Source organism: Lissotriton vulgaris, chromosome 6 (assembly GCF_964263255.1).
Source record: "Lissotriton vulgaris chromosome 6, aLisVul1.2, whole genome shotgun sequence".
NCBI classification, from domain to species: Eukaryota; Metazoa; Chordata; class Amphibia; order Caudata; family Salamandridae; genus Lissotriton; species Lissotriton vulgaris.
The window spans coordinates 1337484272-1337509045 of NC_141694.1; the positions used below are offsets into that span (position 1 = coordinate 1337484272).

Below are 24774 nucleotides of genomic sequence, written 5' to 3' on the forward strand. Positions count from 1 at the left end.
GCATGATCCCGGACTGGTCCGGATGGACCTGTGTGACGATCACTGGTCGTAACCTGTTGGCCAGCACTTTGGCCAACACCTTTGTCTCCACATTTAGGAGCGATATTTGTCTGTGTGATCCACATTCAGTTGGTGGCTTACCCTTTTTTGGGATTACTACAATTGTGGCTGCGCGCAGGTCCCCCAATAGGTCTCCTTGTTCCCTCGCATCCATATATGTATTTAAAAGGTGTGGGGCCACCTTACTCACCACATTTTTATACAATTTGATTGGTAATCCATTGGGGTGAGCTGTCTTCCCTGATTGCAGCTCTGATTGGGCGCCAATTACCCCTTCCGACGTTATTTCTTGTTCCAGGGCCTGTCTGTCATCCGCCCCTAACCATGGGTGATTTTTGTCACAATCGTCCCCCATAGGCTCCATAGTGGTGGTATATATCTCCTCGCACTACTTGGAGAATTCCGCTGCTATTTCTTTCCCTGTGCGCTTGCTTTCTCCACCTGGAATTTGTATTTCTGAAACCCAGCTTCTATCCCGATCTCTGTACTCCAGCAATGCTATCATCTTGTTAGCTTTGTCCCCTACATCGTAGATTCTCCTCTGGACTGCTAGGGTGTGTAGTCTTGCCTTATTATTATTATTATGGTGTGTTCACCCTTGAGGCGGAAAGCCGGGGGTTGCTAGATCAGGCAGAATCTTGTGCTTAAATTACGGCTCATTTTTAAACAATTTGCACTTCTTGTCACGTTCAAATGTTATGCTTTTAAATTGTGTGTTTCTTGCTGGCACCTCGAAATATTGCTTTTTTGCACATTTAAACTTTCCTACCTCTCCCTTAAACCCACTCCTCGCACAGCCGATTAAGGTGCTGGTCCGAGAGAGTGGCGGACCCCATCTTGGGTGGAAGGGAGGGCGAGCGCTCTAGTTGCTGGCTGCCTCCTGCCCTCCCGGAGTATTTTAAGCACCAAAAACCGCAGCCGCATAGATTAATGGTGTGTTCACCCTTGAGGTGGAAAGCCGGGGGTTGCTAGATCAGGCAGAATCTTGTGCTTAAATTACGGCTCATTTTTAAACAATTTGCACTTCTTGTCACGTTCAAATTTTATCCTTTTAAATTGTGTGTTTCTTGCTGGCACCTCGAAATATTGCTTTTTTGCACATTTAGACTGTCCCTGCCTCTCCCTTGAACACACTCCTCGCACAGCCGATTAAGGTGCTGGTGCGAGAGAGGGGCGGACGCCATCTTGGGGGGAAGGCAGGGCGAGCGCTCTAGTTGCTGGCTGCCTCCCACTCTCCTCTCTGCCATAAAATGAATATCACTTTCCGACGGCGCAGCGGGGGGGTGCAGCGGGCGCGCTGAAGGCGCACCAAAGTCAAACCGGTCTGCGCCCGTCCACGCCCGGCCGGGACCCGGGGCCACAGACCCTGCTCCTTTTGTAACGTATACATCCGCGCAGCTCCTTGACCTTCAAGGTAACTGGCCCCTTAGCTCTCTTATATCTGAACACATCCATACCCTTGGCATTTCTTCCCCTCTCCCCCCTCTCCTGCCTCTACCTTGCCTAGGCCCCCTGTCTGCCACCCGTCCCGTGCATTCTCCCCCTCTCTCCTCCTGCTCACCCACTGTGGCCTCTGCCTACCTTCTTAACACCCGCTCGGCGGGCAGGCACCATTTGGAACTCTTTAATCTTTTGGACACCGAGTCAACTGATCTCCTGTTTCTGACGGAAACTTGGTTTTCTGTAGATTCTTTGCCTGACGTTTTATCTGTGCTCCCTGATTCCTACTACGCCTTTCGGGTTGATCGTCCTGATGGGAAAGTCTGCGGGGGCGTGGCTATGATCACCCAGTCCAATCTTCAGTTCCAACCCCTCACCTATCCTCCCATGCCTAATGTGGATTTATTAGTCGTCCGCTCGGTGAACCTTTTGGTTCCCCTTACTGTAGTTCTCCTATACCGCCCCCCACAAACTATGCCTTACTTTGTGCCTGCTCTTCAAGAACTGCTGGCCACCCTTGTGATCAATAATTATTCGGTCCTTTTACTGGGTGACTTTAATTATTGGCCCGGTGACCCCAGGGAAGATCAGACCTCTAAAGACTTTTCTGACACTCTTCGCTGCCTCAATTTCACTTCTCATATTCATGCCCCCACCCATGTTCATGGTCATACTCTTGACCAGATTTGGTCGGCCAGTCGGGTTATTTTCCCCTACCACCATCCTTCCCTGCACTTGGTCGGATCACTTGCTCATCTCTTTCTCTATTGATCTTTCTATTACTAACAAGCTCCCCCTGCCCAAAAATGTGCTAGCACAGAATTGGAACCGAGTGGACCTTAACATTCTCCATTCTTCCCTAAAGACCTCTCTCCCTGATTTATCTGACCTCTCCCTTGACCTTCAAGTGGACGCCGTTAATACCAGGCTGTCTACTTCCTGCTACCAGGTCGCCCCCTCAGGAGGGTCAAGGCTTGTCGCCTTCACAAAGCCAATAAATGGTTCTTTAGTAATCTTAAAACCCTTAAATTGGCTCTCAGTCTGAGCGTCAGTGGAGGCGCAATTACTGCCCCCTCCTGAGGGATCGATACAGGTCTCTCCTAAAGAACTATAAGAGAGCTATTCTCTCTGCCAAACTAGAATACTTCTCTAGTAAAATCTTAGTAGCGTCTAACAAATCCAAGGAGATTTTTTCCATCGTCCACAATCTGGCCGCCTCCGACAGAGTCAATCCCAACCCTGTCCCTTCCCAAGCCCTTTGCCTTTCCTTGAACGATTTCTTGTTCGAGAAAATCGCGAACATCAAACGGAATATTTCCTTGCCATCTTCTCCTCTTCCCTCCCCTTTCCTGTCTGTCGTCCTCTCTAAATCACTTTTCACTCATCTCGAAGGGTTCCTTTCTGGCCCTGCTTAGTCAGGTTCCCTTGTTGACTGTGGACCATCTCGCATCCTAAGGGAGCTATTCTCTGGTTGCCCCGACCCCCCCCCCCCTATCTCTTCTCAATGCATCTATCTCCCAGGGCATAGTTCCGTTCTCTCTTTAAATCAGCCACAGTCATCCCTATTCTAAAAAAACCGGCACTGATCTTACTCTCCCTTCCAATTTTAGGCCCATCTCCCTGCTCCCTTACCTCAGCAAGATCCTAGAGAGCCATATTACCTCCTGCCTGTCGGCCTATATCGAGGATAACCATGTGTTGGCTTCTCATCAAGCAGGCTTTCGCCCAGTCCACTCGACCGAATCTGTGGTTCTTTCGGTCCTGGATGAGCTGAAGAGCAAGGCGGATTCCAACTCTCCTCAAGCCTTGGTGCTTCTTGACTTGTCCGCTGCTTTTGACACGGTCGACCACTCCATCCTCCTCGACGGTGTCAGGGCAGCGGGCATTCAGGGCCCCGCTCTTTCCTGGCTCGCCTCTTTCCTCCAAGGCCAGACTCAAGCTATCTGTCTCTCTGGTTTCTCTGCCCCCCCCCCGTTCGGTACCCTCTGGAGTTCTCCAGGGCTCTTCCCTCTCTCCTCTTCTCTTCAATCTTTATATCTACCCCCTCATTATTTCCCTGCTCAATATGGAAGTCTCCATGTAGAATTACGCTGATGACCTTCAGCTCGTTTTCGATCTTTCCCCTTCCTCTGATCCCCTTCTTAAATTTCAAACCACACTTATTTTTATTTCTGAGTGGATGAATTAAAAAACCACCTCAAGCTTAACCCGGACAAAACAGAGCTGGTCCTGACAGGCGGTCACACCAGCCCTTGGACTTCTGCCTTCTGGCCTTCTACCCTTGGCCCTCCCCCGGTTCCCTCTGCTTCAGTGAGAACCCTGGGAATCAAAATCAGTCAGGACCTCTCCATGCACCCTCAGGTTAGCTCCGTTGTCTCTTCCTGCTTTTTGTCCCTCAGGATTATCCGAAAGATTTCTCGCTTTTTCTCCCTTGACGCTCTCAAAATCATTGTTTTGGCTATGATTCTCTCACGCTTGGACTACCGGAACTGCCTGTATGTGGGCATCCCTGCCTACGAGTTGCGATGCCTCCAGACCATCCAAAATCAGGCCGCTCGCCTTATCCACCGGTTTCCCAAGTTTCACCACATCACTCCTTTACTTAAGTCCCTCCATTGGCTCCCCATCCTGCAGCGTACCCTCTTTAAGATGGGATGTATAGTCTTCATGGTCCGCGCCTGTACGGCTCTCATCTTCATCAATTCCATGATCACTCACTACCTCCCCTGCCGTAATCTCCGTTCCTCTAGCCAGGCACTGGTCAGTGTTCCCTGTTTCCGCAAGACAAGAGTAGGTGGCACCAGGTTCTCCACTCTTGCCCCTCCGTTTCTGGAACAGCCTCCCGCTCACCATCAGGCCCATTACTGATTATCTACACTTCCGTAAGGCACTCAAAACTCATCTGTTTGCTCAAGCCTTCTCTACTCAGTAACCCCCTGCCGATCCCTCCACCTGCCACCGTCAATTCACCCAGCGCCAGGAAGCCGCGTGGTCACAGTACGCTTTATAAATATTTTCATCTTTAAACTTTCAACTTATTTCCACCCAGTTCTTTCAATTCCTGTCACTTGAGTACCAGGCACCTGGCCACCCTGCTATCAATACATCCTTTCTCCCCTAATTTCTCCTCCAGTGGGTTATCTCGAGTTCCAGGATTACCTCCTCCTTAACTTGCTCTTTCTTATGGATTCCTATCTCTGCCTAGCTAAACCCTCTAACCACTGTTTTATAAACGTCCCAAGTGTAGAGGCTAACTCCACTGTGCCCTCATTAAGTACAAAATATTGTGCGGTGTGCATCTGTACCTTCTGGGCAGAGTGTTTATTTCTAAAATACTATGGATCGAACGTGGAAAGTAGTGTTTCTATGCAGTCCTTGTAATTGGACCATTACAGGTGAGTGGTCTGAGATACCCTGTGCTTTGTGCATTGTATCTCAGAATTGTTCCACTTGCCAGGTCAAGGTGAAGATGTAATCCAGCCTGGAGTGAGTTTTATGTGCCGCCGATGTGTGCGTGTACTGACGACCCATGGGATTATATGCCCATCAGAGATCCGACATCCCCATTGCCTCTATGAACACCCTCAATTGTTCCTTTGCTGCTGCGCCTGTTGCATTTGTTAGTCTATCAATAAGTGGGACCATCACAGCATTCATATTGCCCCCCAAGACCAACATGCCTTTTGGCATCTCTAGGATAATCTTTCCGAGCTGTGCAAAGGTATCGGCATGTAGCCGAGGAGGAACGTATACCAAGAAAAAATTCATGTTCTTCCCCGCCCACCCTGCCGAAAGTGCTACATATGTTCCCAGCCTGCAACCTAGCAGCTATGTACTATTAGTGGCGTTGAAGTTATAATTAGGATGCCCACTCCCCTGAAACCCGTTGTGTACCCCGCATGTGCCTGCATATTATAGCCATATGTATCTAGTGCCTTACAATGATTACCCTGTAAGTGGGTTTCCTGAAGCAGAACCACATCCGGGCCATATCTTTGGAGATACTGTAACACAAGCATCCTTTTAATTTTACTACCAAGCCCATTAACATTCCATGTCAAAATCGTAAGCGCACTCTTGAGAAGTGGTCCTGCCTATGGCTCCTGTTGTGATATTCTGGGTGTACTCGCCCTCGGGCATCATCTATCTGGCCACCCTTCATGCTACATCTGTGTGATCAAGTGCTTTGCATCTATGAGCAGGAAACAACTAACTAAACTAATAAACACCCCCAACTGATGGGGACCCAACCCCTGTAATTTCACCCCATGCTGCGTCCCTGCTTAAAACATGCTTAAAACTACCCACCTCCCAAAGGTAGGACCAGTCTTAGCCTGGATATTCATGAAACACAATACGTTGCCAGAGAAGACGCATATTTTTTGTAAGTTTGCTTAAGGAAGGATGTCATACAGTGATCTGGTAGAACCCATATACCACATCTCAATATTCGCCTTACGCTTTGCTATATACCAAGATAGGGGAGCTAAGAATGAATAGACTATGTACTAGTTTACTGCTAACTGAATGTGAGCTTGGACTGTTGTCTAGGACTTGATCATTGCACAATTTTTAGAATGCATTGATGCGCTGCTAAGTAATTATCTATTTTGTTAATACTAGTTCTCGTTTAAGGCTCCTTGACCTCATATCTAGCCCTTTTGGCTCTTATGATGAAATGGTTCTGTCATGATCATCAGTGCTCAGGACTGAACCATTCTGTCATGTGCACAAATGCAAGGAATACCTCCACTGTAAATAGCATAGAGAATTCCTTTTGCCTCTGGAGCTTCCCCAACCTCCAGAGGCATTTTTATTTTCAATGTAATTGCGATTTCACACATGATGTGCAGACTTAATCACATTGAAAATGAAACTGAAATTAGCTGATCGGCTAGTTCCAGTGCTTGGTGCCCGCGGCTACTTCAGCCCGGGCACTGAAACACACGGATTGGTATCATTAAAAAGGGGAGACTCTACCCTTTCCAATGGTACCCCTTAATGGCGGATCCCTGCCCAGGAGGGCAATCCCCAAGCAGGGATTCATCTACTAGGCACCCTGGAGGGAGTAGCAGCCCCTTGGCCACAGGTCTTTTCTCCTGCCATATATAAATGGGCATGTTCAGACTTTCTGCCCTAAACACCAAGGATTTCATTTTTTTAATAAAGTTCAGGGGTGGGGGCTGCACAGAATGGGCATGCCAATGCCCCAACCCTACCTCTCCAAAATATACCAGTCTTTCTGCCCCCATCAGGAGGCAGATGGGGGGGCTATAGACCCTGATCTGCCACCCCGGGCGGGGCAGAAAACCTACGAGGCACCAGGGATTCATTTTTTTTAATATGTAGGGGTGGGGGTGCCCTGAATGGGCATGCCAATGTATCTACCCCTAAACAATTTCCAATAACTTTCTGCCCCTGAAAGGCAGGTGTGGGGCTGGAGCCCCTTATCTGGCAGAAATCCCACTGGGCACCAGGTAATATTTTGTTCAAAGTTATCGGGTGGTGCTGCCCAGAATGGGCATGCTAATGCACCCTCACAAAATGCCACAGTCTTTCTGCCCCCCCTCTCTCAAGGAGACAGGTGGGGGCAATAGCCCCTGATCTACCCTCCTGGGAAGGCAGTTAGTCCCTAGGCACCAGGGATTATTTTTTTTTCAATACATAGGGGTGGGGGCTGCCCAGAATGAGCATGCCAATGCCCCCATCCCTCCAAATGTTGCCACAGTCTTTCTGCCCCCGGGAGGCATATAGGAGCAATAGCCCCTTATCTGTCCACCCCTGGGGAGGCAGAAAGCCCACTAGACACCATGGATTTTTTAAAAATTATATGTAGGGTTGGGGGGTGGGGTGGGGGGGGAGTTCAAACTGGGCATGCCAATGCCCCCACTCCTCCAAGGTAGGAAATGTGTACCAGTCCAGTGATCCCACAACTTCCCTACACAGAAATGTGAGGAACATTTATTTTTGTTTCTTTTACAAAGTTTGAGATTTACAAGCAATTCTAGGCAACAGAACCTGGTGAGAGCCATACAAATCACCCCATCCTGGATTCCCCTGGATGTCTACTTTAAAATAATGTATAGGTATTGTTTGTTTCCTTAGGTGCGGGCAGTGCTAGGGTACAAAATCCACAACTAGGTACATTGCTAAAAAACGGTCAATTTTTATTGGAAAAATGTAATGTGTCCACATGGCGTTTTGGGTCATTTCCTGTCGTGGGTACTAGGCCTACCCACCCAAGTGAGGTACCATTATTATTGGGAGACTTTAGTGAATGTTGGGTGGCTGGAAGGTTGTGGCTTTCCACAGATTCCCGAACTTTTCATTACAGAAATATGAGGAAAATGTTGCTTTTTTGACAATGTTTGATGTTTGCAAGGGATTTTGGGTAACAGAACCTAGTGAGAGCCACCCAAGTCACCTCATCCTGGATTTCCCTGGGTGGCCTGTTTTAAAAAATGTATAGGTTTGCCTCGTTTTCCTAGGTGTCGGCTGAGCTAGGGTCCAAAATCCACAGCTAGGCACATTGCAAAGAAGTGTCCGTTTTCACTAAAAAAATGTGATGTGTTCAGGTTGCGTGTTGAGGCGTTTCCTGTCACAGGCACAAAGCCTACCCACGCAAGTGAGGTACCATTTTTATTGGGAGATTTACGGGAACATAGAATACTAAATCAAGTGTTACCCATTGACTTTCTTAGCATTTCTGCCTTCTAAATGTAAGACAATGTGAAAAAAAGAAGCCATTTTAAAAAATGTCCTCTATTTCACATGCTTGTATGGGTACCCACAATTTTGGGGAGGTTGAAAGCACAAACAATAGGAAAAATAGGCTATGTCCCAGTAAAATGTCACTGTGCAGCAAATTTTGGTTTTCTGACAAAAGTCTGATGGTTCCTAAAATCTGGGAACGTGGTAATTTTGGCACCACAATCTTTGTTGAAACCTTTTACAGGAAAAAAACAGGCGCCTTCTTCCCCAGCACTTTTGCCCCATTTTTCCTCAAAAGCAAAAAGTCACTGTATTTTGGTCAATTTCTCGTTCCCCTCCAGGGGAATCCACAAACTCTGAGTACTCAAGATGTTGGAATAAAAGGACACAAATTTGTTGTGGATACCTTATGTGGGCAAAAAGTTAGAGGCCTAAGAGCAAACTACCCCAAATAGCCTAAAAAAGGCTTAGCACGAGGTTGGGGGGAGGCCTATTAGCAAAGGGGCTAGACCCTTTATTTTACCATGTTGGGTTGCAATATGAATTAACTGACTTGTTTTCAGATTGTCTGTATAGTCTGCCAATCTAAGTTGGCAGCCTGTCTTGTAGGGTTCTGTAATAAGACTTTCTTGCAGGTGGCACAGTAAACGATTACCATCCCAATACATGCTTTAGCATTAGACTTCATTTTAGGTGAATAGAGGAGTAGTTTGCAAGGCCCTTACTAGTAAGTATTTCAAAGTGTTTACTTTTCCCAAGGACACACCTAAAGCGCATTTCTTCTATTATGTTCTTATGTTTGGACAGAACTAGTGCCTCATACTTATCTCAGTTTCTCTTGTACTGGAGATCCTAGGGTCTGTGAGTAGAAAGAATATCTGCAAAGAGTGCTGGATTAGATTGCCCTTCTGGGGCTGTAAATGTATGAATTCAAGGTGACTGGCCAATAGGTGCTGCTAGTAGATCCAAGACAGGTGGATTAGCAGAGGGGCTAAGGAGCAGCCCGATCTTGCACGTCTATCAGTTCTGAGTCTGACTGAAGGGGTTCCACAATTAATCCATATCAATCAATATGTTAAATTTGGATATGGAGTCTTGCCACACCTCCGTCCTTTCAAGAGCTTGAAGGAAATATCCCATCTGACACTGTCAAAGGTCTTCACCCCACTTGCTAAATGGTTGTGAGTCTTACAGTTATTAGTCAGTCATAGGCAGTGGGAGAGTAGCCAACGATTTCTTAAGAGGCATCATGGCTCACAGCTGTAGTGTTCGTATGTTGTTATTAGGTGGGTTTGGGTAAAATGTTATGTCAGTGCTGGATTGTTGATGTATTTACTTCTTTAACATTTGAAAGAGGCTGTAGGCCGCTGTACAACACCTACCAGGTGTGGCAGTTACATATCAAATAACCATGCACTTTCAACATTTTTTGCTCTTTTTTTGGATTAACACCACAACAGCCCACTTGGAAATCTTGGTGAGGCTAAATAACCTGTAGTCTCTCAATTGGTATCTTGAATATTTGTTTTTATATCCATGTTGATCTGAGAAATAGTTCTACAGCTGACACAGAACAAAGGGTTTGTCCCAGGTTTGGGATGAATAAGATTAGTTCATTGACCAAAGTATCAGCCAATCAGAATATTTTTTATTTGTCATAACCCCATTAAATAAAATATTCAAAATATTTAATACAATGAAAACAATCCAGCGGAAACCTGGTATAATACATATATGACAATTCATGTTCTTGAATGGAACACTCTGAAAAAATATAGTAGCCACTGGATCTATTTTTATTGGAGGTGAAGAAATTTAGTTTATACCCTACCTATTATCCCCCTATATTTTTTGAGGGTTTGCCGAAGGCAACTATCAATGTTTCGGATCTCCTTGAGATTCTATATCAGTTATTGAAGCTAATGTTTGAATTTTTCCCGGTAGTTCTCATTTATCAGATTACGCATTCCTCATCCAAGTACTTAGTCCGTTCCTCCCAAACAAAGTCTTCTTTGCAGGTTTTGGGATCTTTAAAGTACCAGGAAGTTCTATTTCCATTGCATAGTAAAGAGTGTGGGTCTATTTAGGAGTGCCAAAAGAAAAGGAGGGTGCCTTTGAAAGGGTTGTCATCTGGAAGCAGTACCTCCGCACTGCACTTAGTAAGCACTTAGTAAGTACTGGGACGAGGAATGCGAAATTGGAGTAATTGTATCGACCACCAGAAGGCCTGATGCTGCAGAAAGAAGTTCCATTTACCTGAGAACTTCCTATTCATGGTGCATGTTAAGTGGTACACAAACATGCAGCTAGTCCTGGTTCCGGTGTATGTGTCACGGCCAAACCAGTTGCCAGTTTCAATTCTCACAAAGTAGATTTCAGGTGTGGAGCTGAATGAATGTATCCAACCGACCCAAAATAAAACACATTGTTGAAGACTCGGGCCGCTTAACTCCCAACATTCACTGCACTCGTTCCGGCACTCCTTTGGACAAACGTGTTACAAAGTCTTACAGTTGGTAAGGTCCCCCCTCGGCTGTATATTTCCAGGGCATAAACAAAAGGGGAAAAAAGGTGATGGGGACATGTTGCCATTCTTTGTTTAAATCCCCTTGAGGATATATTATGTTCTTAGGGTTTCAAATCGAATGTTTTCAAGTGTCTTATTTGACCCGTGTTCAAGTTGACAGACAGCTGCTCTTTGGGTTAGGGTATGGGTTGAAAATACGGTTCATTTGAAATAACTGATCTATCCTTCTTTCATAGCCGTGCAGTCTGGAGGAAAAAAAATTCCTTTTTCAGCCAGACCCCATGGAGGTCTTCCCTCTGCCAAGCCCGGAGGACCTATTCGAAGTCTCGCACATGAAATTTGAAGATTTGCAAAAGGATCTTCGAAAATTAAAGAACGATTTGAAAGGTACACACAATATGGTTCACAACCTCTTTAAACATACTTTGACTTTTGATTATTTGAAGGTGGAGAGGCACAATTTGACTGAGAGGTAATTGGAAGAACCTCACCTCTTGTTGAAACACCTTATAAATATATATTTTATTAAATGTTATGAGAACCAATAATAAAATGATGCTTTTTTTATTGTTAGGCTATCGGAATAGTCTGAATTCGTACTGTTATTTTGTCCAGGGTCAGTTTGAAATTTGCTATCCATCTTATCATATCCTACATACATTACAGTGGTACTGCAAGTTTACACTCACCGCTGCTATGATTTGCAGGGCACATTGTTGAATCACCTCAAAGCCAAACCAGCCATCCATTAATCTGATGTTGTTAAATCTCTTCTGATGGATACTTCTAACTGCAGATTACTTATTTAGTGAATATCCCAAGGCATCACCGGGTCTGGAAACTTCAAAGCAGTACTACTGCATGGCAGTAGATGGAGGCAAGCAGATGCACGCAAGTAGTGTTCCACTCCAGAAGTACCAGGCAAAGCCATATATAAGTTCCACCCATGCCTGCTGATGTCAGCTCCTTTCTTTCTGTGCCTTCAGAAATGGACCTGGCAGTAGAACGTCTTTTGAAAAGTATTTTCTTCCCAATTTTTATCAGTGTTTACTAGGCATGACACCTCCCAAAACAGGGGTTAAACCTTGCTGGGACTGTTGCAAAGCAATGTAATTGTATTTATATAGGGCTTGCTACCCCTGAAGAGGTGTCAAGGTATTTTTCAGTGAACAGCACACTGCTCCAGAACCCAAAGTGAATTAGTGGTGGGTTAGTATAGAGAAATCTAATTTGTTAAATTGAGTAGTGGATATGCGAGTCTGTTAGTTGGATGGAATAGGATAACAGAGGGATAGAGGAAGGAAGAGTCTAGAAAGTATTTGAGAGATCGTTGTAGAAAAATGTGGTTTGGGAGGAGTCACAGAGGAAGGCTCTATGCCGAAACGTTTGATCTTTAGTTTGCCAAATAGTCTTGTGTGAGCCCCCTCACCTTGAGTGTGGTATTTTCTCTGGGGAGACTGGAGGAAAAACGAGCTTTAATTTACAAATCGGTCCGTCACGACCATAATCGCACCCGTCGAAAAGAGTGCACTGCCATTGGAAGGTGGCGAACGGAGCGTTAATAAAGATATATATATATATATATATATATATATATATATATATATATATATATATATATATATATATATATATATTCACAGAAAAAAAACATAGGTTATAGACCATATATAGTTAGGAATTTGCACTTACAAAACCTTGAAAATTCACTGAAAAAACCATAGGTTATAGACCATATATAGTTAGGGATTAGCATTTACAAAACCTTATTTTATTTGCACAAAACCATTGAAATTCCATATATAGTTAGTTGCACTAACTATATATCGCGGACCCGCAATCCACTGCTAATGATGTCACATATTACATCATTCATGACATGGTCAGTGACATCACTGATGACATCACTGATGACAACACCCAGTGACTGTATGTTTCTGTAAAGTTAAAATATGTCTTACATATTGAAGAATGAGTGGATGTATAAGTGTCTGGATGAAGGATTTAGTAGGTGAATGACTGACTGTATGAGAGAATGATTAAATGTGTCTCACTGAGTGCATGGGTTAGTGATTAAAGTGTCTTAATTTGGCAATCATTATATATGTTGTTCTGTAAAGTGCTGCATGTTTAAATCAGTAGCTATATCAGTAACTATATGGGTTATTGAATGGTTGCCCAAGTATTTGTATGGGAGACTGAGTATGTGTGTGGGTGGCTGGGAGGTGTATAACTCTGTGCATAGATGTGTGAGCAGTTGATTCCCTAGGTGTATGGGTTCAAAAGTGCATGTAGAAACAGCTGTATGGACAGTTGACTGTGTGCATGAGTGTATTGGTGAGTGAATGGATATCTCAGTGCTACATGTAAAAGTAAGTACATATGTAAAACACAGTCCATGTGAGAGTTGACATATATAAATAACTGAACATAAGAGCCAGTGAACGTGAGAGTGGCTGTATGAATCATTGTGAACTTGTATCACGGATTGTATAAGAGAGTAAATATGTGTTAGTATATGTTTGAATAAGTAAGGTGTGTATAACTGTATAGTTGAGGAAATGGAGATGTGATTAATTCTTTGCATGACTGACTAGGTGTGTGAGTAACTCCATGGATGTGTGACAGTCTGTGAGTGCCTGTTTACACTGAGTGTATCTAAGGTTATATTAGAGTCTGAAGATGTATTATCACATAAATGATATCACCAGTGATGTAATCAGTAATGTCAAATGAGATGTCAGTGATGTCATCAGTGATGTCATTTGAGATGTCATTTGAGATGTCATCAGTGATGTCATTTGAGATGTCATCAGTGATGTCACTGACCATGTCATCAGTGATGTCACTGACCATGTCATGAATGATGTAATATGTGACATCATTAGCAGTGGATTGCGGGTCCGCGATATATAGTTAGTGCAACTAACTATATATGGAATTTCAATGGTTTTGTGCAAATAAAATAAGGTTTTGTAAATGCTAATCCCTAACTATATATGGTCTATAACCTATGGTTTTTTCAGTGAATTTTCAAGTTTTGTAAATGCAAATTCCTAACTATATATGGTCTATAACCTATGGTTTTTTCTGTGAATTTCATTGGTTTTTTAAAAGCTAATATCTATAGCTGTAAAATATATTCTTTATTACGGGACGTATCACGTAGCCCGTGAGACGCCTCATGATGCATCGCATAACCGTGACGTAACTTCTCTGCAGCGCAAACCAAACCCAAAACGTAAGCGCGCCAGAGCACGCTTAAAGATATATATATATTTTTTTAACCTTAATTAGACAAAATCCACACGTGCACATATCACAAACGTTCAAAAAACACAATATGTCGGACTCCCGTTACGCTGCCCGGTTAACGTACCGGGAAGCACCTTTACCGCGAAAAATTGATTTTTTTTTCTTTTGCCCCGCAGGGAACTTTAATAGCCCCCTCATCAATCCTAGGGGTTCAGGAGGGGTCTGCCTTACCCCTTTCATTCATTTACACCTTTTTTTTTTCCACCTCTTGTCTCTCGATCCCACAGAGAGACAAGATGGCGGCCGCTCCAGACTGTTTACAATGTTAACAGCCAATCAGCTTCTCCTCAGACTCCCGTTACACTGCCGGTTAGCTTCCCGGTTAGCTGCCCGGTTAGCTGCCCGGTTAGCTGCCCGGTTAGCTGCCCGGTTAGCTGCCCTGTTCGCGTACCAAGACGCGTCTCTACGGCGAAAAAAATCAGATTTTTTTTTTTTTTTTGGCCTCGCGTGGCTCTATAATACTCCCCTCATCAATCCTAGGGGGTCAGAAGGGGTCTACCTCGCCCCCTTTCCTTCATTTCCCCCTTTGTTTTGGCCTCCTCTTGTCTCTCGATCCTACCGAGAGACAAGATGGCGGCCGCTCCTGACTGTTTACAATGTTGACAGCCAATCAGCTACTCCTCAGACTCCCGTTACACTGCCGGTTAGCTTCCCGGTTAGCTGCCCGGTTAGCTGCCCGGATAGCTGCCCGGTTAGCTGCCCGGTTCGCGTACCAAGACGCGTCTCTACGGCGAAAAAATCGGAATGTTTTTTTTTTTTTTTGGGCCCCACGTGGCTCTATAATATCCCCCTCATCAATCCTAGGGGGTCAGAAGGGGTCTACCTCGCCCCCTTTCCTTCATTTCCCCCTTTGTTTTGGCCTCCTCTTGTCTCTCGATCCTACCGAGAGACAAGATGGCGGCCGCTCCGGACTGTTTAGAATGTTGACAGACACCGGAGAGCCAATCGGCTTCGCATCGCAAAGTTCCGTTACGCGAAAAGTACGCGAACCGGAGCGCTGCCCGGAGCGCTGTTACAGATATATATCTTATTTTGAACGTTAATTTCTCAAAATCCACTGAAGCACATATATTGAGACCTAGCAAAGGCACATCGGGCTAATAGTCCCTACAATTTTGCCAAGTTTCGTGCAAATCCATTCAGCCGTTCGAGCTAAAAGTGAGGCCAACCGCCCTATGGAAAAATGAATGGGAAAAACGCGTTTTGGGACCCCCCATTTTTCTCGGCCCCCCCTTGACGACCCCCCCCCCCAATTTTCAGGGGCTGCTCAGAAAGAAAATGTGCCATTTTCCTGAAAATTTCAGCCAATTCCGTCCACAAACGCCAAAGTTATTAGACATAGAATTTTCAAAAGTTCCATAGAGAAAAAATCCTAACTATATATACCTACTGGCTATCGCCAGTAGGTAATATATAATGAAAACGCCATTCACCTCCAGTTCTTTACCAAAAGGAATAACGAGAGTAAGCCCAATTTTTCGTGCAAGTTCTTTGGTGATTTAATGTTCAATTACACCAGCCATCCGTCATAACGCGTTTCACCTCTCAAACGAGGCTTGATCACATGACGTGAGATGAAACAAATGAGGGTCTTAAATACTTCAAAATGTAGGCCCGGCATATCATGCTTATTTAAAGTGACCAGTGCATATATTTCTTGTCAGATTAAGTCAGAATTGAGGGCAAGTGCCCAATATCTTCAATCCTATATACCCTCACATGTCAAATTTCATACATGTAGGTTCATTCCCACTCTATGTACACAAATAATTACATCCGTAAATGACTTAAAACATCAATGATCAACAAATTATCAAAAATTACATATCTGTACATACACTATTGTCAAAGGATACTCATTATATCTACATCACGAATATAGAAAATATCAAAAAATATATATATGAAAAAATATATATCTCTCTATATACACGCCATACCTTTATATACATATATACACATTAAAATTAGACATGTATACATATCTTTTGGGAATTGATTATATATTTGTACAATCATATTTTGGCCTAAATGTAGTGATCCAATGATTAGTATGATATTTCCTGGATAAGTGTGCAAGAATAGTTTAGCTAAATTTCAAAGATATGCCTGTATTGTCTATGTGGTATTCTTAAGAACAAAGACCCTCAAAAGCAGCTGTGAAATATATATATTTTTTTAAACACTTTATTGAAGTCAGTAAAGCAATCTACATTTACATCAATTCGATACATAGCTTGTACCTTAGAATAGCAAGTGGTGACATCAACAATACAAATTGAACCCGCAACTGTACAGTAAGATTGCATAGCAGGATAACATGTATACAGTAGTGTTATTTTTCTAATAAGGCAACAGGTATGGATACACTGTAAATCAAAATGCACGTAAATAACAGAAAAAGGTATAAAAGAAACAGAAATCATACGGGACATCTTGCGAGAACAACACCTTAAGTCAGTTAGTAAGACAATGCACGCAGCTATCGGTGACAACCATCCTAGGGCAATACAAAAAGCGATGATGACCGGCACCCTCCTGGAAGGGCACAAGTACCCGGCTAGAGCCAACACAAGTGTCAGGGGACAGAACGAACCACGGGACGGATCAGTAACGCTCCACTGCCCACAGTTCCAGCAAGAATATGTTCCAGTGCCAGGAAAAGAGAAGAACCACTGATCTACCTGAATCAGGTCACTATTCACAAGGAAAGTAAGTGCGCCGCCTCGAGGGCTATCTCAAAGCGGGTGCAACTAGGGGGAGTCCACGAACTAACCCACCCCGGTCGGATTGTTAGGATGTAGGGATTGAGAGGGCGCTGTCTTCGCCTTTTCAGTTATATAATGGCGATAAGGGCCCCAGATATCCACGGGGCGGGAGGAGGTCAGGAGCTGTTCCGAATATTCCACGCTGTTCATATTACAGTGCGCCACGCTCCTAAGCCATGATGTAACCGTGGGAGCGCGACGCGAGCACCTATAGCAGCGCCACCTCTCTCTTGGCCAGCAGGAAGCAAATGGACGCCAATCTGCGGATTTTACGAGGGAAATTGGACACATACCCCAGCAATGCAATCTTAGGCATGACAGTCAATGATAGTGTCAGTATTTCACCTAACGTTCGGTGTATCTCAATCCAGTAGGTGTGTAGCTTCGGGCAGGTCCAGGAAAGGTGAGCGAAGTCAGCCTGGGGGGTGCCACATTTAGGGCAGGCGTGGGATCTGGTGGGGTCGATCTTATGTGAAAGCGCCGGTGTGTGGTACAGTCTACGGAGAAAACTAAAATGTATAAGCTTTTGTCTGGCATTCATGGAGACCTCCCTGGTCATGGCACAGCACACTTCCCACTGATCGTCCGTGATCTGTGTGCCTAGATCTATCTCCCAAGCGGTACGGACTGTTTCGTCTGACGAGGGAAGTGAAAGCAAGCATAGTTTGTAAAGTTTGGACACCATGTGGGCTCCTGATGTGTTCTGTATGATGTGTGTAAGGGCCGGGGTATCTTCAGGCGGGAGAGGAAACGTGTCGAAGGTAGCTCTCAGCATCGCTCGCCTTCTTGTAAGAATGAATGTGTCCATGAATGTGCGGTCTGCGAATCGGGGATCTTCAGTGATGGTGAATACGTGGCCACTGGGAAACAGGTCACCAATCGTGTGTAACTGGAACTTCGCCAGCGTTCTACAGACCACCGTTTCTCCTGTCATGGGGAGCCAGTGGGGGTTGGGTAGTGGGAGGGCGGAGGAGTACAGTGTGTCAATGCGAAGCAAGCGTTTAAGTTTGTCCCAGGCCCAAGTCGTTGTGGTGAGCGGGAGTATGTCCTGTTTTTCACGGGGTAGACCCTTAGGAAGAACCGTTGCAAGGCTCACTGGGAGCGCTGTGTCCGCTTCAGGCCTCAAGTGCGGAATCCTGGCATCAGGATGATACCAGGAGTGTGCGTAGGAGCACTGGGCGGCCAGGTAGTAACGGTGGAAATCCAGGACCCCAAAGCCGCCCCTCTCGTACGGTAGTGTTAGTGTGCGCCAAGCAAGTCTTGAGCGTTTGCCCCCCCCATACCAATCTCAGCAATGCAGTGCGTAGTTGCGTGAAAAAGACCTTGGTAAGTGGAATCGGGATTTTGTTGAAGAGGTACAAAAAACGGGGGAGAACAACCATCTTTACAATGGCAATGCGCCCAGCCATTGACAAAGGGAGACGCAACCACCTGCCAGTGTTATCCTCCAGAAAATCAAGGGCTCGGCCATAGTTTAAACAAATAATGGACACGGTATCAAGGTGTATGTGTATCCCCAGATATTTCACAGAGTCCTCACACCACTCCAGTGGGAGGGAGCAGGGCCATTGCGTGGTGGCGGAGGTGAGGGGAAATAACTGACTTGTGCCAATTGACCCTAAGGCCAGAATATTCACCAAAGCGTTCAATCTCAAATAGCAGGGGTTGCAGATTGGCCTCCGGGGTGCGGACATATAGGACCATGTCGTCCGCATATAGTGAGACCAATAGAGGGCCCGTGCGGAACTGCAGCCCTCTGTGGAGATATTTTTCCTGTAAGTGCCGCACCAGGGGATCCATCGCCAAAATAAAAAGCAAGGGAGACAAGGGGCATCCCTGACGGGAACCTCTAGATAGAGTAAATTTGTCTGATATGGTGCCGTTTATGCGAATGCGGGCCGCGGGAGCAGTGTACAATAGTTCCACCGTCGCGACAAACATCGCGGGCATGCCCATCCTGCGCATCACATCTAGAAAAAAAGGCCATTCCAGCGTATCGAATGCCTTTTCGGTGTCCAAAAAGACGTCAGCAGCAGGGATGGATGGATCGATTCTATGGAGGACCGAAAAAATCGTGCGTAGGTTCAGTGAGGTTGACCGCTGAGGCCGGGGATATAATGGTTTTGACCAGCAACGCTAACCGCATCGCCAACGCTTTGGCCAAGATCTTATAGTCCAGGTTGAGAAGCGAAAGTGGGCAATAGGAGCTGCAGACCGTGGGGTCGCGTCCTGGCTTGGGCAACAGAACTATGACCGCTTCGCGAAGAGTCGGAGGAAGAATGCCAGAGTCTAAGGCCTCGGCGTACACGTCCATAAGAATGGGCACTAGTTCTTCTTTGTATTCCTGATAAAAATCCACCGTGAAGCCATCAAGGCCAGGCGCCGAGGACCCTTTCAAGGAGTCGATCGCTTCCGTGATCAATTCTGGCGTGATGGGATGGGCCAAAAAATCCTGCATGTATCGCTCTAGGTACACCATAGCGATCTCATTAATGTATGGCCCCGGATCGCGACACTCCGCCGTAAGGGCAGATGAATAAAGTTGCCGGTAGTATGCCAAAAAGGTGCTGCAGATGGCAGGGGTGGTGACTTGGCGATCACCTTGTGCATCAGTTATCTCAGTAATGTACGTCGCCTGACGGGGCGGGCGCAAGAGCTGAGCCAGTAATCTACCTGGCCGATCGCCCTCACCGTATTGGCGCGCCGTGTGGTATTTGCTTACATACTTCAGTTCCTTGTCTGCCGTGTCTCTGAACTCCAGGAGCAGCTCGAGGCGACGTGCCTCATTGCCTGGGGAGGGATTGGCTGTGAAATATATATAATGTAAAAATTAATATAAAGTGCTCGTGCTACATGATTAGTTTAAACAAAGAAAATTGTTTCATTTTAAAAGAAGCTCTTTCACAGAAGAGATGGAAGTCATGGATACCAGAATATTTAGACAAACTCTGTGGTTATTCAATCGCTGTAGCAAGATAAATCTAATGCATCAGCCGGGGTGTAACTTCCAATACCCAACAAAAGGAAAGGGAAACATCTCATGATCTAAAATGAAATGAAAATGGAATGGAATAAACAGAGCTAATTGTAAACACAGAAAGATTAATAGACCTAAGGAAGTCATATTCAATATGTCATGTTGACAAGGTCTCATAGTTCTTTTAAACAGGTAGATAAATCCTCCCGGTCATTAAGTCCAGCCGGACTTTTACTATTCATTTCCAGGATATACCTCGTTTCCAGAAGACGTAGTTTTCCTTCCCTATCTCCTCCCCGTTTTAAAGGCAAAATCGTGTCCACTAAGTAATACTGAAGACCACTTGGGTCACTGTTGTGCATTGATTCAAAGTGGCGCGCCACCGGGTAAGATTGGTCTCTGCTAGTTATAGCTCTGATATGTTGGAGAATGCGTTTATGTGCCAAGGGCCGCGTGCTGCCCACGTAGTTGAGGCCACACGGGCACTGTAAAACATAAACAACAAACTCCATTTTACACGTTAGTCTTTTTAGTGATGGGTATGGGACACTTCCTAAACGGGCTCACATAGTGAGTTTTGTTCACTCCATATTTACAAGCTTTGCGAAAGGCACATTTTCTGAAGCCCTTGCTCAAGGCCTCCCAAGTCCCCGATATGGTCGTCTCTAGATTATTATTGACCAAAGCATTTTCCATCGATTGAGATTTGCGGAAGGTGATCTCAGGTCTTATCGAGACATCACCCCGAATTATTGGGTCGCCCTTTACCAGGTTCCAATTTTTCAGGAAGATCTTTTTAATCTCTGAATGCTGTTGACAAAAAGGGACTATGACTCTAGAATTAACATGCAAACTGTCAGGGTTGGTTATAGGTTCCTTGGTCTTAGGTATGAGAGCTTCTTCTCTTGTTTTGGCTCTTGTTTTCTTCATTGCTTTGTCAAGGACACTCTCTTTGTACCCCCTTTCCAGGAAGCGTTTTTTGCTTTCCTGTTGAGCTATTTCACAATCAACATCCGTGCTGCAAATTCTTCTCAGTCTCAGCATCTCCCCATAGGGGATGCTGTTAATGAGATGGAGCGGATCCTGGCTTGTGGCATGGAGTACCGTGTTGCCTGCAGTTGTTTTTCTGTGTAGTCTAGTCTCAAGCTTTTGGTTCTTGATGAATACCTCAAAGTCCAAAAAATTAACAATATCATCTATATCAGAAGTAAACTGTAAATTCAAAGAGTTCATATTTAGCAGTTTAACACATTTTTCTGCACTAGATTTTGAGCCCTTCCAGATTAGAAAGAGGTCGTCAATATATCTTAAGTACATTATGACATTTGTTCTCATAGTGTCACCATGCAAGCCCATAAGGACCCGCTCCTCCCACAGCCCCATATTCAAGCATGCAAAGCTGGGGGTGAAGCAGGCCCCCATGGCGACCCCTCTCAGTTGTTGGTAAATCTGTCCATTAAAAATGAAATAATTCTGTTCTAAGCACAGTTTTAACATGTCTAAAATCATACGATTGTGGCTAGAACAGTTCTCTGGACAAATAGTATTCAGCTGCTTTTATACCGTCACAGTGCCTTATGGATGTATATAAGGAAGTGACATCCAGTGTCATCAAGATGTATTTGTCATTCCATTCAAGATTTAGTTTGCAAATGAAGTCTGTTGTGTCCCTCACACAGGGCGGAAGTATTAATACCCATTCTTTCAAGAAGAAATCAATGTATTTAGAAATGTTTTCAGTTGAACTGTTTGTTGCCGATAGTATTGGTCTCCCAGGTGGTGTGGATACGTTTTTATGGACCTTCGGCAATAAATATAAGGTGGGTATCACTGGACAGTCCTTTTTAAGAAACTTAAATTCATCATTAGAAATGAGGCCAGCACTCCTCCATGCCATTAATTTGGAATTTTGCTCTGACCAAGCTGTCTTTATTGCAATAAGATTGCTTTTTTTGTAACAATCTAAATCGTTTAGTAGGGATTTTGCTTCCTTCACATAATCGTCACGATGCCACAAGACGATATTTCCTCCCTTATCCGCCTGTTTTACAATAACGTATTGTCAGCTTTAAGTTTGTTGATCAGGTTGTTGTAGCATTGGTTCTGCCGACTTAAAATAGCATGTTTCTTATTTGTGGCTGTATATAGTTTCTTCAAGTCTTTTATGACAGAATCCTGATATAGATCTATACTGTCATGAGTCATGATAGGCGAAAAAGTCGATTTCTTTTTAAAGGAAGTAAACCTCTGAATATTTCCAACATCATTGCCTGTTAGCTGGGGTTGTGTCTCAAGCTGATCTTCCTGTTGTAAGCTCCATAATTCATTGAGTGTCACATCCACTCCAGTTGAATGTAGTGTGGGGCTAACTGCATCCAGGTTTTCACGTACTTTATATGGATGCAAGCGATGATATTTGCTCAATTTTAGCCTTCTGATAAAGCGGAAAGTATCCATTCTGAGATTCGCCTAGTTCATGTTGCTTGGGGGAAAATAGGATAATTTCAAACTCAGAATCTGCTTCTCCTTTGCGCTCAAAATAATGTCAGTCAGATTTATGAATGCTGTTGTTGCGTTGAGGTTGACGCTTGAGTTTGTGTTTGGAATCTGTTCCAATTGCCCCTCTTTCCTCGATTGCCCCTCTTCCCTCCGGCCGTATTTCCTCTCGTGGCGTTTCCAGCGCTGGAGGCGTTTGATGTTGGCCCTTTGTTGTTTTGTTGGGGGTCTACTTTCGATTTCGATCTCAGTGTGTCTTGACGGCTCTCGCAGAGGCAGTTCACCTCTTGTGCCGGAGACAGTTTGGTAAACCCCTCTTGCAAGTTTTTTCTCCTTTGTTCATTATCAGAGTCACTTTCCGCTGCTGAGCCCAGATCAGTGGATGAGGCTGATTTATTAGCTCCATGCCTAATCCTTTGATTGTTTTTACCCACTTGCGCCTTAATGTTGTCGAACCGGCGCGCAAAAGTGAATATCTGGCCGCGGAGATAATAGAGTCTATCTCGCTCAAATTTAAAGGTGTTTCTTTTTTTGATGATGTCTTCCGCCTTATCATTTCCTCTCATAGCTTGGTGGTTTGTTCCGTAATACCTATTTATGTCAGTTCAGCTTCAACAGCTTCTATATCGATCTGTAGTTTTGTCCTATCGCTGTCTGCATATTTTGCTAGGATCGCCATTAAGCGCGCAGAGTACTCCAAATTCGTTTCCGCCCATTCAGCCAGCTTGGCTGAGTCCGGATTTTCATAACTCGGAGCCAAGGTGCTCCTAAGGCCTCGTGGGATATATATTTTATATATATCTATCTAGATATCTATCTAGATATCTATCTAGATATCTATCTAGATATCTATCTAGATATCTATCTAGATATCTATCTATCTAGATATCTATCTATCTAGATATCTATCTATCTAGATATATCTATCTATCTATCTAGATATATCTAGATATCTATCTATCTAGATATATCTAGATATCTATCTATCTAGATATATCTAGATATCTATCTATCTAGATATATCTAGATATCTATCTATCTAGATATATCTAGATATCTATCTATCTAGATATATCTATCTATCTATCTATCTAGATATATCTATCTATCTATCTATCTAGATCTATCTATCTAGATATATCTATCTATCTATCTAGATCTATCTATCTAGATATATCTATCTAGATATATCTATCTATCTAGATATATCTATCTAGATATATCTATCTATCTAGATATATCTATCTATCTAGATATATCTATCTAGATATATCTATCTAGATATATCTATCTATCTAGATATATCTATCTATCTATCTATCTAGATATATCTATCTATCTAGATATATATCTATCTATCTATCTATCTAGATAGATAGATATATCTAGATAGATAGATATATCTAGATAGATAGATATATCTATCTATCTAGATATATCTATCTATCTAGATATATCTATATATATATCCTACTGGCGATAGCCAGTAGGTATATATAGTTAGGATTTTTTCTCTATGGGACTTTTGAAAATTCTATGCCTAATAATTTTGGCGTTTGTGGACGGAATAGGCTGAAATTTTCAGGAAAATGGCACATTTTGCTTCTGAGCAGCCCCTGAACATTTTGGGGGGGTTTCGTCAAGGGGGGGCCGAGAAAAAAGGGGGGTCCCAAAACACGTTTTTCCCATTCATTTTTCCATAGGGCGTTTGGCCTCACTTTTAGCTCGAACGGCTGAATGGATTTGCACGAAACTTGGCAAAATTGTAGGGACTGTTAGCCCGATGTGCCTTTGCTGGGTCTCAAGATATGTGCTCCAGTGGATTTTGAGAAATTAACGTTTAAAAAAACAGATATATCTGTGACAGCGTCCCGGGTAGCGCTCCGGTTCGCGAACTTTTCGCGTAGCGGAGCTTTGCGAAGCGAAGCTGATTGGCTCTCCGGTGTCTGTCAACATTCTAAACAGTCCGGAGCGGCCGCCATCTTGTCTCTCGGTAGGATCGAGAGACAAGAAGAGGAGAAAAACTAAGGGGGAATTTAATGAAAGGGGGCAAGGTAGACCCTTCTTGACCCCTAGGAATGATGTTGGGGTTATTAAAGGGTCCCGTGGGGCAAATAAAAAAAATTTGATTTTTTGCGGTAGAAGCGCTTTCCGGTTCGTGAACCGGGTAGCGAATCGGGACGCGAAACGGGAATTCGCCATTTTGTGTTTCGTTTTAATTAAATTACAAGATGGAGAAAAAACAATGTGAGAAATGGGTATAAGGGGGTACGGGAGACGTATCCTGACCCCCTATGTTTTCTGAGGGTGGCTGAGGATGCTCATATATGTTGATACTTGTCTTCCAGCGGCTGCGCGTGAGCGTTTTTTTTTTTTTTTTTGTGCTGCGTGACGTCTGTTAACGTTCGATTCGAAGGAAATCAGGAAGTGTTGACCGCCATTTTGACACTGCGAGTAAATATATTGTTAAAAATAATTGT

The 24774-nt window shown here is 44.2% G+C and overlaps 1 protein-coding gene across 1 annotated transcript in view; it reads left to right on the forward strand.

The window, feature by feature from the left end:
* LOC147708863 (uncharacterized) overlaps positions 1-24774 on the forward strand; it is a 678829-nt gene that overhangs the window by 501289 nt on the left and 152766 nt on the right. The window contains 2 exon segments of the mRNA XM_086925788.1: positions 6124-6128; positions 10983-11125. Of these exon segments, the coding sequence (XP_086781914.1) occupies positions 6124-6128; positions 10983-11125 (148 nt within the window).